Here is a 17,431-nt window from a genome sequence, read left to right on the forward strand (position 1 = left end):
GGTCTTTGTGCAGGAAAATCCTAAATATTAAAGGTTTTCTGCAGCTCAGCTTCAAATATATAAAGCTCTGTAAAATAATAAAATCAGTAGGACCCCTACTGAGTTAGATGCTGCTCTTACATGCTTTGACAGACAACTGTGGCTTAACAGAAATCCCAACGTGGTCTTTATGTTCATATCTAAAACATCCTATCTCATCAACTTACTGTTCTGAAGATCAAAACTTTTACAAGTTTAGTATTTAAGGTTCAGATAGTTCTTATGTTAATAATTAATATTTCTTGAACATTCTTCAGTCTAGCAATCTATGGTTTGCATGTTGGAACAGAAGCAGCTTCCTAGCCAAGGTGGTTCTGCTCATCCATTTATAATTGTTTGGTTTGCTCTAAACAAAATATACACCACAAAATGACTGGGGAGGACATCAGCAGAATATTATTTTAAGTATAGAAATGACCAAAAATGTTAAAATATTTTTTGAACAACATGAGAATATATATTTCACAAAAGAAACCATCTAGTAACAGTGTCAGGTTGAATTCTGCAGTATTTCATCAAATCTATTTATTATAATTTCACATGTAACTAAACTTGCTCACTCGTTATCACTTTCAGAAAAGCAACTCAGCAGCATATAGATCTATAGTAGATACATACCTGGTCTAAGATGCCCCACTGTATCAGCTAAGCTTCCTTTTTTAACTTTGGTGATAAATGCGCAGAGTCGACCTGATTCAGTCATCTTTCCTCCTACTACCTGTTTCAAATAGGAAGTATTTTCATAGTATGAAAATTACTTTAAATTATTTAAATGTTCTGTCAATAGAAAGAAGAATTCAGCTTTTTCCTTAGGTTTATGTAGTCCAGGTAACACATATACACTCGAAAAAAACACCACAGAAGTTTGGCTATGACAGGTTATTTCTGTAGCTATTCTGACAATTTGTACAATTGAAAAACAATGGACATAGAGAATCCTAAAGCTTTAAAGTTTTAGCAAATACATGAATAGTATCTCACTGTATTATAAATTACCACCCAAAACAATGTACAGTATTCATTAGATTGCTCACTTCACTATTTTTTAAACTGGAAAAAGATGTATTAATATAACAGAACTTGGGATGTTCACACTAAGCAATGAAATTCCCTTTGGCTTGGCAAGTCAGATAAAAACACTTGTCACACTGAAAATTTTTCTACAGGGAACTTCAACAGTTTTGACCTTAATATTTATCTTAGAACCAGACTTACATGTCAGAATCACTCATAAATGAATAATCTTCAAATTCCTTAGGTTTCTTAACAGTCTTCATACTGGGACTTAAAATTTGTGATACTAAATCCAGTTAAGTTTACTTTCAATATGTAAATACTTGAAAATTCAGGTCAGGGATAACTGTTGGAAATCACTCTTTCCAGATGTTTAATGAGATTAAAAAGTAGTTACTCATGAATCTGAAATATTAATGAATCTCACTGAAGAGTTCATCTACATAATACAAGATTTTAGAAAATTTAGCATAGATGTTTAAACAAAAAGTGCTTCCCAATGGCACTATTAATCTCTTCTCTTGCATTTTCTGCCAATAACACAAAAATAAACATACAAAACTTGATGTTCACCTGGTTTATCCACTGACTTCAAAAAAATTATTTATTAACAAAAATTTAAAATATTTCCAAAACATGTTAGTATACGTAATGCACAACTACACTGATTTAATCCTTACCCATAGAGTGTGACTATAACCTAATCTGTATATCTGAGGCGAAGTAAGAATCATGCTAAATAGAGAATTGAAAATTTAAACTTCTTAATAATTTCTCACAGCAAGGACATGGAATCAAAATATATACATGTTTGTTTCTTTCACTGTTTATAGTTTGTTCTCATTCTTGTACTAGTATTTCTGGAACTACAAATAATAATATCACACAAAATTGAGATCAATTTATGAGCTAGAAATAATTCATAATGCATTTAAAGAGCACTCCATCATGAAAAAGGTTAACATATAAAACAGAGTACATTATTCTGTAACAAAAACCAATAATATTAAACAATTTTCCATTTTGTGCTTTTAAAATGTGGCAAATCAAACAATCAGAGGATAGAAAATTTCAAAAAGAGGAAGTTCCTTTGGCATACTCTGATGTCATTATGGAAATGTCATTAACTCACAGATATCCCCAAGGTCTTTGAGAGAGATAATTTATTTTTCATTTTCCTACCCTTTCTTGGGAAATAGAAGTTATACTATGGTGCAATGCTCTATACTGAAGAACACAGACAGGACTTGGCTTGCCTAGCAAGGGTGCAATTAGTACTTTGCTAAGAAGACATTCTGGGAAAACTTGTGAAAACATGTCTAGTCTTTCAGAAAAATACAATTTTTTAATTCTGCCAAGGACCCTGCAAAATTACTCTAGATAAATGAATACAAAAAGTCTGTATTGCAATTTTGAGAATGATAAGGATTAGCAATATTGGTATGCACACACTGTATAATATGAGAATACTTTAATTATAAAAATATCTAGTTTAACTGAAAGAGTTGTTATTTTCAAAATTGTTCATCACTAACCTTCAATCCAAGCATTGCTCCTGAATCTCTAGGCACACTTCCATCTTTTAGTCGTTTATTTAACAAAATCCGACCAATGAGACGATCTCCATCTTTGGATGGTTGCCAAGTTACTGGATGCTATCATATGGTGTTAATGGAAAATACAGTGAACAGTATTTTAATGAAAAATATTTCAGTAATACTTTTCATTTGCTGATACATTTTAAAAATGCTATGAAAGTATTATGATTACACTAATATCTAATGTAAAAATGTACAGAAAACTGTGCTGGAAAATATTTATTTGGACATATCGTTCATCAAAATGGGTGTCTAATATTTAACAACATTATCTATTTTACTAAATCCAGTTTGTAAATATCTAGAATGATCTTTCAATATTGCTTTGACAGATACAGATAGACAACTACACATAGTTATCCACACACAATGAGAATCACGCCTGAGTACTGTAAAAAACATTGCTAAAAGTCTATTATAGGAGTAAGACTGGAAAAGAAGTTTAACTCAAACTGAAAGTTTGATATAAGAAATGTCTTATTGTCCCACTACTTCAAAAATTTCAATTTTTATCCAAGATCACCAAATATTTTTAGTGGTTTACTTTCTTTGAGTAGTAGTAGATTAAAATTTTTAAAAACTATTAAAAGGTATATTCTTTACTTCATTTTAATATTCTGTTTCTGTCTTGGAATCATTAATTCACATATGAAACACAGTTACAGTGAGCATTATTATTCCATTAATATACATGGGCACAGTTATACTTGTCTGTTGGCCTAATTAATGAATTGTTAAGATTTTCTTTTGTGTAATCATAGTACTTTTTCACGGAAAAATATTATTTCATGCTCTATTTCATGCAAAATTAGCAGGCACAGATAAATCTGCTCCCATTACAACTAATAACTCTAAAAAGATTTATCATAATCTCCACCAAACAGAAAGCAAAAATAAAAAATACCAAAGCAGATGGCAAAGCCTTTAAGTCTGCACAGTATTGCACAAAAATTGCGTGGCAACAAAACAAATGAACAACCATGACAGTGAAAGGGAAAAAAGAAAAACAACTTTTCTGTGCAGAGAGACCCAATTTTCTCCCTTTTCCACCTGGGGTTTAAACTATTAATTTAATTTCAGCCCCAGGAGTTTGGAAATAGTAAATCAAATAAGCCAATTGGTAGAATGATTATTGTTAATTACTTTATTCTTTAAGGTAATATGCTAATTTGCAACCATAAGGACAACATTCCTTTATGCCTCTCAATTTTTTTTTCTTAGGCTGCCAAACAGTAAAAGCTGCAAGCATGCAAAGACTTTTCATTTGTTTTTCTTTTCTGCACCTTAAGAAATGCTATATTGTCTCTAGAAACACCCTAACTTTTATTTTATGCACTATTTTAATGAGTGACAGAGAGCAAACAAAGACCAAATGAGCAGGTTAAAATGCAGGCTCCATAATCTCAGTACCTTCTCACTATGGCTATGTTCCTCGTTTAGAGTGGTGCTACTACACGTATCTACCCCAGAGTCTTTTATCTGAGGCTCAGACCATTCCAAGTCCTCTTCCAAAGAGTGGCCACCAAAGCACACCATTTTCTTTTGCCTCTCGGATAAGGTGTTAGAATCCGACAAAACTGCCTGCTCACTAGTTTTTCTTTTTCCCCTTTGACTGTCCCCTATAGGTGTAGGATAAAAAAAGGATACAAAAAAGAAAACATGCAAAGGTGTAAATAAAACCAAGGAAATGTAAAATGATAAAGGAAACTAAATGGTAAGGCTCCACATGTCTCACCAAAGACATTGGGGATGCCTCACTGCTATGCCAAGACGTATGGTCCAACCAGTTGTAATCCATGTCTCCTGTGAGAATCAGACAGACAAGATAGTGCAGTAAAGGAAAGGTGAAAGAAAGGACAAACAAAGATACAGTAAAATTGTAAAGACTTCTGGTTATCCTATCTGATTCATAACCTCTGCCAGCAGGACTTGCAAAGGGCTTCCAAGAAAAAGTTAAGGCTCCAGCAACAGAGTACATGGAATATGAAAAACAGTGAGGAAGGAGATACATTTGTGTGTGTCTATGTGTGCATAAAATTATGTACAGTGCAAAGCATCGTTGCTCCATATTTATTAACTGTCCCTATAAAACTATTTACAGTAAATTAAATGAAAAGGCAAATTGTATTTCGAACAGAATATACAGAAGGGAAAGCATTTGAATACAGAACGTCTTAAGGAACTTATTTCTTTGCTTTTCTAACACAAATTAGAATTTATTCTAATCACACCAATAAAATACTTAAAAAAATGGCACTCTGTTCATTTTGTAGTAGATGATGTTTTAAGGAAGGTTAAATGAAAAAAAAATCTAGAAACTATATTGAGAATAAAAAGCATATTTACTTTGCTTTGTCTACTTGTTAAATATAAAGATGAATTCTAGTAAGTACAGGTACCCCACAAACAGGAGTGTTTAGTGTTTTGCCTAAACATACAAATATTTCATAGAGTCAGAATTTAACCTCCATGGCAGACACGTGGTAGAAAGAAAGGTTTGAAAAACAGTTTAAGAAGATTTCTAAATTAATGCTGCTGACCAAAGAATTAGGGAATGACTCACGTATTTTAATAAAACATTGTCTTTTATGTAGGTATTTTAAACTGTAAATTTTGCCCACACATTCTGCCCTATTGTGTTTCTCTCTTTCTTCCCCCCTCACCGTTGTTACATGCTACGTGAAAAATATTTTGTTATTGTATGCTACATAATATTTTTATATTACTGTATGCAGGAAACAAATGTTAAGTTTTCCATCAAATTTGACCACACTAAAGCAAAGAAGTTCAGGATTTTTTAATACAGACTTAAAAAAAAAACCATTTTTCTGTTTCTGTTACTTCAGATCCTGGTTTAACATTGCTCAGCCTATTCCTCTGGAACTGTATCAGTAGGGTGGTGAAATGTAACTAATAAGTCTTAACACTTGTCCAGAAAACTTTACAGAGAGGATGTGAAGATACAGCCCCATAAAACTACAAAAAACTAATAGAGGCTTTAGTAAAGCAAAATATTCTCGTTGGAGAGGTACCACAACCTATTACCTAGGTTGGAAAAGACCTTTGAGATCATCAAGTCCAACCTAGTATATGGTATATGTACAATGAGAAATATAATTTTTTTCACTTTATTCCTCCTAAAATAGAGACTTGCATATGCTGTATGGAGAAAAAAACAAGTCTCATTTTCAGTTTAAAGAAGGAAATATTCAAAATACAAAGGCTTTGTTTTCAAAAAGATACTTTGAACTTAGTCCCTTACACAATGCAGAAATCTTGTAGCATATTAAATAGCCTTTTCTTTCATAAAAACGGTGATAAAGTAACTTCATAAAATTATTTTGAGGCCTCAATTCATTCATATTTTCTAAATAATAAATTTTCTGTAAACTTATTAACTATGTTTCTTGACTCTTGAAAGGAAGATAACATTTAAAAATGGTAAATTCTTACCAAAACTGCTTTGCCATGAGTGTTAACATCTTGTTAACCTGTGTTACAGATAAAAGTGTGGCTATCCTGCTATAGGCAAAAGAAATACTCTTTTGAAAGCCAGCAACATTTTGCTAAAGGTACTTCTGCAAAGGAATTTCCAGTGCTACTTTTGCCTCCAGGCATTGCTTCAAGGAGTACTGAGTGAAATCATCAGTGAGCTCATGAATATCTAGCCCTTACTCATAAATCCTCATTTAGAGATATTCAGAAGATAGCAAGAGTTCCAGCCTATATACTGCCTGTTTTACAAATTCCCTGGGGCCTTTAAGCATTGGTCCCAGGCTCATCTGCTGCTGTAGCTGGTTTCTGCTTACTTCAAGTCCTCTTATCCATATATTACTGTATGTTGCATCCACAAACTATATGTGTCCAAGATTAGATTCAGTTCTTTTGCAAAAAAAGTTAATCTTCATCAAATGGTAAGCCCTGGAATCAAAGCTGCACAGAGGAACACCTGCAAAATTGAGCCTGTTACCAGATAAAAGCACTCCCTCTTCTTGCTTGACCATTTTTCCCTCTTTACAAACAAGATGTAGAAGGCTGACTTTCTTTTTTAGTTGTGTCTCACAGTAAATACTAAATAATTGGCATTTATAAAATGAAAAATAAATGAAAATAAGCAACAACTCCATCCAAACACTGTTTTGGTTTTATCTGTGTAAAATATGAAGTTATATGTTTCCAAAAATTATCATATAAATTAGAAATTGTAAAGCCATTGTATATCTTTTAGATTTTGCCCTTAATACTGCTTTAAGTGATCTAAATGACAGGCATAAATAGTATGCAAGTTAATAAAAGAACAGTTATCTGGAAGCCCTGTAGTGCATTACATTTCTATAACAGACATGTCTGGCTGAGCATACCTGCAACTTTTAGAAATACAATGAATGGCTTTATAAAGTCACTGGACATAAATTTTTCAAGTCCAAGTTCTATAAATATTAAAATCTTGACTAGATAAATTATTTTTGAAATCTTGTAAAATTAAAAGTAATACATGTAAAGCACATACGTCTTTGCCTACAAGAAAAAAAAACTAGAAGTAAATAAGCAACAACAAAAAAAAGGTAAAGAAATAAAAGTTAAACCATGATTTTTTGTTACAAAGACACCATAGTTGTAACTCTGAGTACCAGAGAATGCACTTGCTTCTCACTTAGAAATTTCTCTTCCATTATTGACAACACTTTATCATTGAGAATATAGATCTGCAGCAGACATACATTTAGGGTATGCAGCAGAAATTACACAGGAAAAAAATATCACCTCGTTGATAAATTACATAAGCTATAACAACAAATCCATCAGAAATGGAAAAAGGACCTAGTGTATTACTAAGGAAGATCTGATACAAGTTTCCACCATTATAATAATCAGATACCTTGTTAGTTCAGGAGTGCAGCTGGATATAGGAAAGGACATATTTGAGGTCTGCTCTTATTCTTGTAAATGAGTTCTACGTGTATATGGAAAGCTTCCATGGACAAATCAGCTTGGGAGAACAACCACATCAGTAAACTAGCCTTACTGTAGAAATAAAGCTTTTGTAGCCTTACTGGTATTCAGTGTGTTTTTCTTATTTTCTCTAGACAAAACCAAACAGTCTGAGGGAAAGATTTTTTTCTTCTATATTCAGGAAGCCCCCAGGAATGGGACCTTCCTGTAGCAATGGGAACTTTGAATGCCAGACTGTATTTTAAAAGAATTTTGGTCAGTTTCCATTTCCCTTATATTTTAATGTTTGATTATGTAGGGTTTTTCCTATAATGGCTTTCCCACACAGAAAAACGATGATTGAGTACCTTTTATAAAGCATTAAGGAATTTGTATCTAACATACAAGGTGCATGTCTACGCTTTTTTGAATGTTGTTTAAATTCATGGTCAAATCCAAAACCATTTATCTTCCAAGCAGGCTAGACATAAAGCACTCAGAGTAACTGGCTGTTCTATTCTCACAGAGTTATTTGGAGGCTCTAAAGTGCACAAAATCTTCACATAGGATATATGAATAACCCAGGCCCTTTCTACCTAAAGCAAGCCATCTCTAAACTGTCAACTGTTTCCCTTGTAAACTAAAAACATAATCTTGCTTTGAAACAAATAAACCAAAAACTTGTCCTCAAATTAAAATCTCCCTGCCAGAAAGGACAGGTCATATAATTTTAAATTTTTCAGGCTGAGGAGACTACATAATGTATACTGAACTACCTGACTATATAATGTATACTGAACACATACTTCTGACTATTTGATCCAATAATGGTACATATATGTCATTGCTCAAAATTGCAAGTGACTTAACCTTGCAATTAAGTATGTTCCCCCTCCAAGATAATTTTCAGCAGAAGGTACAGTGAGCTGAAAACATCCCATGTGTCTATATCCTTCTCCTAACTGCACAGCTCCCAGTGCAGCCCTGTACCAGAAGGGCTCTGGAGTGAAGTAAAAAGTGAACTACAGCTATTAAAAACTTCCATTTAAGCAGGTTACTTTCTGTGTTTGCAATACTATCTATCTGACTGCCACACAGTGGGTGACTCCAAAGAGGAGCTACACAGCTAGAATTGCCTAGAGGTGATGATATGAATGCTTAAAAAATTGCTTTGTCAGCTCTGGACGTTTCAGGGACATTCTAGTTTCTGGTGCAGGTGCAACTGTAAAGCTGACTGTCACACAGCTGACTGCAAAGCTCAGAAATATTTTCCAACACAGTCACTGATGAAGTCTGAGCACTGATTACAAAAAGAAGCCCCTTCCGGCAGGGCTTACAGCAGGCTTTGAAAATTCCTACCATGTATTTCAACATTTCTTGTTGGGAAATAATTATTCCTCAGGATTTGTCAACTTCCAATGTGGAAGAGCATAGGAAAACGTCTGAAGGATCTGGCCCTACCAAAGCAAAAAAAGAGAAGCTGTTCTTTATGTAAAGGATATAAAATGTATTTTGATTTTTAATACATGAAATACAGATAAATGCAGCATTTAGGAGAAAAAATTATAAATCTTCATTAGTGGATAATAAAGTGCTGCATTCAGCACTATGAAGGTAGATGCCGAGAAAAGGCACATGAGAGAAAAGACTGAGGGAAGTGGGAGCAGATAACAGTGCTTACCCATGTGGCAAGAATGATGACATTGACAGCATACAAGCATTAAATAGAGATGCTGCTACCAAAAAAGTGTCTCTGGACCCCACGGGCTACTCACTGAGAACTTAGGAATATCTTTAATTTCTTTGTTTTGTTTTGTTCTGTTTTGGTTTTAAGGGATATTGTTCAGGGGAAAATCTTACTAGATGATTTTACTCAAAGACCCTGATCTGCCCTCAAAAACTATGTAGCCTTGCTTTCAACTACTACAAGAGCTGCTTAACAGAGAAGATATTACTCTTGATGTAAAGGTTTACCTAATGTAAAGATGAAAAGGTTTCAGCACGTCCATTTCATTCTGGGTCTCTTTCTGAAACTGAGATTTAGGATCACTAATAATAGAAGAATATTTACTGGAAGTATTTTTTGAATTATGTTTTGCTGGAAGGATTTAAATTTCAAGAAAGAGTTTCTGTAAAATTACATTTTCTAAAACAAAATTATGCTCAGGCTGTTAGTCAAATATATTTTGATAAATGTCTTTTCTTGGAATAAATTGAAAGAAAGCATATCAATACGGCAAATACACTCGGTCACAGCCCAGTGCACAAGCTGGATGACCTTAGACACTCAACAGTTATGTCTCTCATATGACACCTGGAGTGTGATCCTATATGCCACACCACGACCTCCATCATCTGAATCAGTACACAAACTTAATCAGTACAGAAACTTAATCAACAAGAAAATGGACAGGTACAGTTTAGTTACGGGAAACAGCCAGTCATTTTATACTGTGGTGACAGTCTACCACTGCCAATTGCTTTCTTTATTAGGATTCTAACTTTTCAGACTTGGACACCTTTGTTATATATTCCCGGCTATTTTAATAGGTAATAATAATAATAATAATAATAATAATAATAATAATAATAATAATAATGGAAAACTGGAACTAATTAAGTATACTATCCTATGGGTTTCTCTCTTACCTGATTATCTTTAAGATTATATCTCAGGAAGATATTTATTTCAAATCATTCTTTTGACCCTACTTGTAGCATTTTCACTTTTTCCTTTCTTCCCTCTGTCACTACAAAATTTAGAGCCTGTACTTGAAAAAGAAAGTTCTTTTGGCATAATGCAAAGGAAAACAAACATTGAAAAGTTTCAATAAGACAGTATTTTTGGATCATGCCCAGCAGCGAGTAATCAAAAGAACTTATTACTCTTTTAATATTATTTTTAAAATACACTTTTTTTTTCTTTCCCTATTCACATCCACAAAGACTACATACGTGTTCCTGGGCTCACCTCACACATCTTCCCTGATTGTCTGTTATAACCATGCATCCCTTCACCTTAGGGTTGCAACTGACAGCTTGATCACAAGTTTTTCACCATCTCAGGCCTGGAACCGGTATCAGCAATACCAGCTTGCCTACACATGAATGAGGGAGTCTTATAAAGAGAAATCAATGCAGGGGAGAATAATCCTGTTAAAGAACCTCATATCTGGCCCTTGTTTCAGCAGCTTAGTGCTATGTAATACTGTGATAATGTTCTCATCAACCAAAACCAGATAGCCCATTTAGGTGTTCTCAATGAGCACAATCTTTTTCCACAGACTAGTCTGCTGAAAGTTAACAAGTTCTTGGATATAATGCACAGAGGAATTAACTGGTGTCTACAAGGTGAGAAAAACCCCTGTGTTTCCTGAATCACTGAAATCCTGAATCAGAAGAAAAGAGCCATCTTGGAAAACAACTGCTAAGGAAGCACAGAATCTAACAATTCTGTGATGTGCTGGAGTTGCTGCACAAGTGGGAACCAAACCACACGTGCACAAGAAATTCTGTCCTCAGACTTTGAAACAAGTCTGGGTAAATTCTACTGTTTTTCTGCCAACAGGAAGACAACAGTAAAACCTTACAAGGCAGCTGGAAACAAGCCTTATAGCCCCCTGGAAGTGAAGACAATTCATAACTGGAGCACTAGGAAAATTTGTGAGAAACAGCTGCCAAGTTTAGGAAACAGGTATGGGTTTTTGTGTGCTCTCAGTACCTACTTCCATTAGACTTTTCATTGCCATTTTATATACACTCACTGAAGAAGGCTTGGTTAAATTGAAGAAATAAGTAGCTTAAGGAAAACTCCATTTAGCATTAGTAGACATATTTTCTCATGCAATTCACTTTGTGCTGGCTTACCCTATACTCTCCACAGATATACACTCTTTCTACATCCTGAAGTTGTGACTGTGCCAAAATGACTGTCAGAGGAGCTCCAACAAGGCTGCCTGGCATCTCCAAGTCTCAGGGTCATACGATTTAATGCACATTAACTGAATCCTAAATGTGTCCCTATCTCTATTTAGACAAAAATAAGCTCTCTACCTTTGAGAGGCAGTGTATACCAGGTGCATTTTCATTGCTTTTAGTAATGGACATCTGTCGACAGGCAGCCTATAATAATGTTTTCTATATGCATAGTTCCTTCTAATGCATATTAACAACAGAAAAAAGAAACTAACAAAGAAAAAAAAAAAAAAAAAAAAACAAAAAACCTCCCTTATATTGTGCACTTCTTTACTTTCATGCTTTAATGCTTCAATGCCAACCCCAATTATAACAGAAAATAACCCTAAGCTACTTTGAATCAGTATATCTTTAATCAGTAAGCTTCAAATTTACAAAATGAAGACAATAGAAGACCAAGATAGAGCACAAAGGAATGGATTCTTCATAAGGCATGGTATCAAAATTAACAAATAAGGACTTGGACTTAACATGCCAGTGGTCCTCATGACAGAGTACAGAGCTCTACTAATTTCATCAAGAGAACTATCAACCGTAAGTAAAGCTGAAATAGTGAGCGTGTCAGGAAGGAAAGTCTTCTTAGCTTAGGTTTAAAGAAACATATATATATTTATTCATAACAGTTTCCTATCTTTTATCCCCAACCTCATGTAGAGCTAGTCCTAATGAAAGAAGACATTACTAATATAGAGATGGATCCTTTCAAAGGCCCATCATTATCTCGAATCAGTGTCCATCATCGGCCCAGGAGCCACCCACATATGACTGAGGATCAGCCAGTTGTTTCTTTGATCACAACTTTTTCCTCTCTCTCCACTACTTCTAGTCAAGATCACTGACATCTGGCTACCAAAAACTGATATCAAGAATTACTCCTTTTGTGATTTTCAGTATAACCAATACACAAATAATGTATCCATTTATCTAATAGAAAAATTCATCATCAACAACAACAACAAGAATAAATTTAAAATATAAAAACATTTAAAATTTTGAAGTGAAACAGTCTTATAAATTAATCAAACCAATATCTAAGTTCCAGATACTTGCTGCCTTTTTACTGTTCAGTTATTAGATTTTCTTTGGGACTAAAAGATATCCTCCACTTTTACCCTTGGACATGGCTGTTATCCTATAAGGACAGCTGAAGGGAGGGAATAATGCAAAAAGGTCCAGTTCATGTTTTTAAGCATAGTATTACCAATAATTTCTTACAAACTCTCAGAGGTTACAGAAGAAGACTCCAAATTCACTCTGAATGTCTTGATCACTGATGAGGAAATGCACGTTTCAGAATAGAAATAAAAATAACCTTCAAAAAAATCCTCTGTATTACATACTTGAACAACTAGTATTTGAATAGTAAACCATCATTCAGAAGTTAAGCTGATTTAGTTTCTTGTCTGTAATTCTCAGTTTACATTATGCAGAAAGACATGGGCAAGTTTTAAAATTCGACCTAACAGTCAAGAGGGAAGTATAACTACTGTAGCAAATGTCACGTTTTAAATTATGTGTAACAAAGAAATACAGCATTTCTTTACAAGTCATAGCATGTTTTGATTTTTTTTTAAATCTGGCCTAACATTTCACACATAGAGTACAAATAACTTTCTGGTTGTATAAACAAGTATAATTTTTAACCTGCTACCGTCTCAAAATTAAACTGCAGGAGACACAACATACAAATACTTTTAAAATTATTTGCTTTAAGAAACAAGAGCCTATTATCAGTTGTAAGTCCAAAGTATCATCCATCCCTAGGAGCACTCATGCCATAAATGATCTAGAAATATGCAGTGCATCTGCTGATTCAGTTAGTTTTAGTGGAAGCAAAGAAAAAAAACAGTGCAAGAAGCTTTTTCATCACCTTGACACTGCAATAAAAGCCTTTGTAAACTAGTAATTGGATCATTAATTATTGATCTCCCCTTTAGCAGTCATGATGAAGAAAGTAATTTGGTATGTAAAAACACCTATTGTTTTGAGTTTGGTTACATGTTCTTTTAATCAAACCACCTTCTTTGAAGGAAATTAATTACCTCTTTAAAGAAGAACAGAAAACCTGAAAATAAAACACCACTGGATCCCAGAAGTAAAAATCATAATCAACTGTCTTATCTAGTTTCATACCCTCTGTGCATAGACTTGACAGTGTGATACTGTATAATTAAATTAGTTCACAGCAATGATCTGTTATACCTGGATTTCAGCATAAAGAACAGATGTGCAAAAATAAAATACCAATGACGGTGGTTGTTTTTCATGACACTTTAGCACAATCAAGGTTATTTTGCTCGTCTACACATATTTATACAGACATGCAGGAAAATTCCCATACACATTACATTAAGAGGAAGGTTAGGTTGCAAAATTAAATATTCAGAAGGTAGGGGTGGTAAAAGATTTCGTTTGCCATGAAGCATTATTTAGTGCCTATACAAATGTATTTTCATATAATATTTCATAATACTATGGTCAAGTCCCCCATCCCCACAATGGATCTTCTGTGCACAGAAAAAAAGTTGAAACTTAAATAGGTAACTAGTCAATATCGTTGTTTCTTTAGTTAATGACTCCTTTCATTAGTTACTGAACATAATCTAAATGCAGATCTAAATGCAAAATTTTTTGTCTCCTGAGAGCTCTGGTGCTGTGAGAACATGCTCTAGGAGCCCGAGTAAAATTCAAGGAATTGTTTGTGAACTGTCTGCATAATGAAATGACCAAAATTCTGCAACTAACCTCTTAAAATGAGCCACTGACATACAGATGTACCCTCAAACACTTTGAAATGTTCCAAACAATTTTCAGTGCCAAACTTGAGAAATACAGGGCTTGACTTTTCTTCAATATTTTTTAGGATTTTATTTTTGCATTTCATCGCTCTATTATATCTATTCTTAGAAAATGGCAAGAATTTACACAAATCTACTCACCAAATAAGCAGTAAATTTTATTATATGATTGAAACAAACAAAAAAAGTCATCTTCCCAACATTTATCCAAGATTGCTCATGTCTATGTATATAAGCTGGATGGAAACCTCCTTTGAACAGAAATTCACTAGGAATGCTCTTCAAAGAAAACCAATACGGTTTAAAAAATGTTGTGGAGATGTAAGGGTAAGATTGTTAAAGCAATAAATAGAGAGATACAGATGCAATTTGCATTTTAAATTCATTTAGAATCCTAATGAATAAAAGGAGATTTTTTAATTGTAATTTGCACAGTCTTCATTATTTCAGACGAATACAGAACAATGGAAGAAGTCTCCACAGAAGAATAGTGGACGTTAGCTCTGCAATTATTTCATTTCACTGAATACATAAAGAAGCACATTGCTCAGGGACCTTTCCACAGTCAACAAGAGCTACACTCATAATTATAGCCTTCATGGTAGCTGAAGCTGTAATAAAGTTACATAAGGGATTTAATCTCAGTCTCTTGTTTTTGTATGATCACAATTACCCAAAAATATATCTCCTGAGGCTAAATATTTCCAGAATGAGTTTAAGTAAAAGGTCAGTATGTTCCACTACTTTTCATGGAAAATTCCCTCACATCCTCTACTTGTTAAAGTTTAAATTTATGGAAATCTGTGATAAAAGAAAAAAAAGTCATAATATTTAATGCTTGCAAAACCATCAGGGAATTCCACTTCATAAATTGGACCAGGCCCTATACTATGGAGGCTCTCATTGCACAGAGCAGTGCTTCAGACTATGTAACTTGTCTGGTTCACACACAGAGTTTTTCAGACCCAAACAAATTGTGTGGCAGAGGCTGGACCAACCTCTTCTCCATGTAGAAAAGCCACATTCACCAAATAGTAGGTGCATAATTGTGATGTAAACACAGACTATACTGCTCCAAGAATGGTCAGTAACTTACTCTTGTTACAAATATATTAAGGACAACAAAGCAGTATACTTCAAAAGGCACCAATTGACTTCAGACAGAGTTGAGTAAGACATTTGTAGTACAGCCTGTTTCAAACCATCCTCTCCCTTGCTTCATTTGCTCATTTCCTTAGGTGCACACCTTACTTGACAACATAATTTACCCAGATAAACACAACTTTTCAAACCAAAGTTTTACATTTGTCTTGTGACTGTCCGCTTCAGTTTTATTTTCAGATAAACTGCTAGTGAACTAACCTGCCATTGCCTAAAGAAGACTAACAGAAAATGCATCACATTATCTCCATAGTTTGTCCAAAGGCTTACGCACTTCACTCATGAACTACTTATTCATCTCTATGCAGTATGAAGCTGAAAGTCCTTGATGAGAAAATATAGCAAGAAATATGAAAATGTCATGTAAACATATTTGGTTAATTGGAGGGATTTTTTTTTTTTTAATTTTAAATTAAAGAGGCTGCCTCTCTTCATTATGCATTCTCAATATATCTGTCCAGGACTCACATGTGAAAAAAATAGGTGTGGGATCCAGCTGGCACAGATGTCAACACAAGGACCTTAACAGATATGGCCAGCTGATTTGTAAACAACAAAAGGATCATTCCACTGATTTAAATCTGGCAGTGAAGACTTGGAAATGCCTCCATTAGTCCCTTGGAAGACTGCTCAGCAAATTATTCTTAGAATCCCCAAAACATTCTTCTTTTCTGCCTCTGTCTGTTCAGCACAGACAAAATAGCATAGAGCATCTTTGCTGTAATGCAAGACCTGCAGTCTTGTCAGAGTGAAGGTTTTATAAAAATGCAGAGTGTGAATAAGCTAAATAAATTTATTATGATTAGACTACTTAATTACCTGAATCTGCCATTTTTAAAAAGTCTGTGATAATGTTTTATTTATTTTACAGTAGCTAGAAATAATTTTAACCATCAGCATTTTTCTGTTGCTGCTTATTATCATGCAAGTAAACTTGGCCTATTCATATCTATCAAAAGAAAATAAAATTGGATTCAAATGAAATTGTAATAGATAATACTGAAAACATACAAATAGTGACACAATCAACATTTATTATTTTCCATTTTATAATGGAATGTGGTTTGTAATTCCCTTTCCAGAATTTGTTGAAATAAGGAGATACCACAGGTTTTTGCAAACGCAGAGATGAATTTGTGAAATAAAGAGATACCACAGGACTTTGCAAATGTAGAACTGGCTATGCTCACAGCTATACACTGGACACAACACAAGCAGTTAAGGACTTTTTAGGGTGACATTGCAGTCCCTGCTTTGATTTATTTTTTTTAGATCATCCTCTGTCAAATCTGATAAAGAACTGGAAAGTATGATATGCTTTGGGAATAACAGTTTTGGCAAACTACACATCTCAATGAAAACAGTTACAGATTTAAACTGCCTCCCTGCCACAATTCAACATTTTTTTCTTTTTCCTTGTTGATTTCAAATGAGATATTATGCAAAAAAAAATGGTTTCTACATTTCATAGAATAATAGAATGATTTGGATGGGAAGATGCTCTAGTTCCAACATTCAATTTCATAAATGACTGTGTTATTAAGACGCTTATTGTAACTTTTTTCTTTGCTTGTTTTTGCAACATCCTTTCTTTTATAAGCAAAGCATAATAAGGAATTTGTTATTTCTTGAAGTAAAGTCAGAACCATCAAAATTTCATAATAAAAAACCCCCTGTTTCCTAGCTTTCATATATTCCCAAGTATAAAAATGTTCCAATGGGGGAAAACTAAAATTTCACTGCACTTTGTCTTTAATTTCAGTATTGCACACCCCAAGAACTTAGTAGGAAATTGCCTGTTCCTAGGGAGCATAGAGGTTCAATAGGATCCTTCAAAGTCTTTAACTTAAATGTTTCTTGCAACCATAAACTCTTTTATACTTATTTCCAAAAGCTCTGTCACACGTAATCAAC

At 33.9% G+C, this 17,431-nt stretch overlaps 1 protein-coding gene across 28 annotated transcripts in view; it reads right to left on the reverse strand.

Annotated features, from left to right (window-relative positions):
- RIMS2 (regulating synaptic membrane exocytosis 2) overlaps positions 1 to 17,431 on the reverse strand; it is a 452,662-nt gene that overhangs the window by 213,224 nt on the left and 222,007 nt on the right. For 15 of the 28 annotated variants that reach the window (XM_066177495.1, XM_066177469.1, XM_066177464.1 and 12 more), the window contains 3 exons: positions 4,062 to 4,270; positions 2,589 to 2,708; positions 658 to 757 (listed from right to left, as the gene is read on the reverse strand). In XM_066177495.1, the coding sequence (XP_066033592.1) occupies positions 658 to 757; positions 2,589 to 2,708; positions 4,062 to 4,270 (429 nt within the window). Of the gene's footprint in view, positions 1 to 657; positions 758 to 2,588; positions 2,709 to 4,061; positions 4,271 to 4,386; positions 4,455 to 17,431 lie in introns of all 28 variants that reach the window. The other 13 variants (XM_066177507.1, XM_066177483.1, XM_066177499.1 and 10 more) reach the window with 1 other exon arrangement.

The sequence above is a fragment of the Chamaea fasciata genome, unplaced genomic scaffold, assembly GCF_029207755.1.
Source record: "Chamaea fasciata isolate MVZ Bird 193981 ecotype frontalis unplaced genomic scaffold, bChaFas1.0.hap1 SCAF_1, whole genome shotgun sequence".
Taxonomy (NCBI): Eukaryota; Metazoa; Chordata; class Aves; order Passeriformes; family Sylviidae; genus Chamaea; species Chamaea fasciata.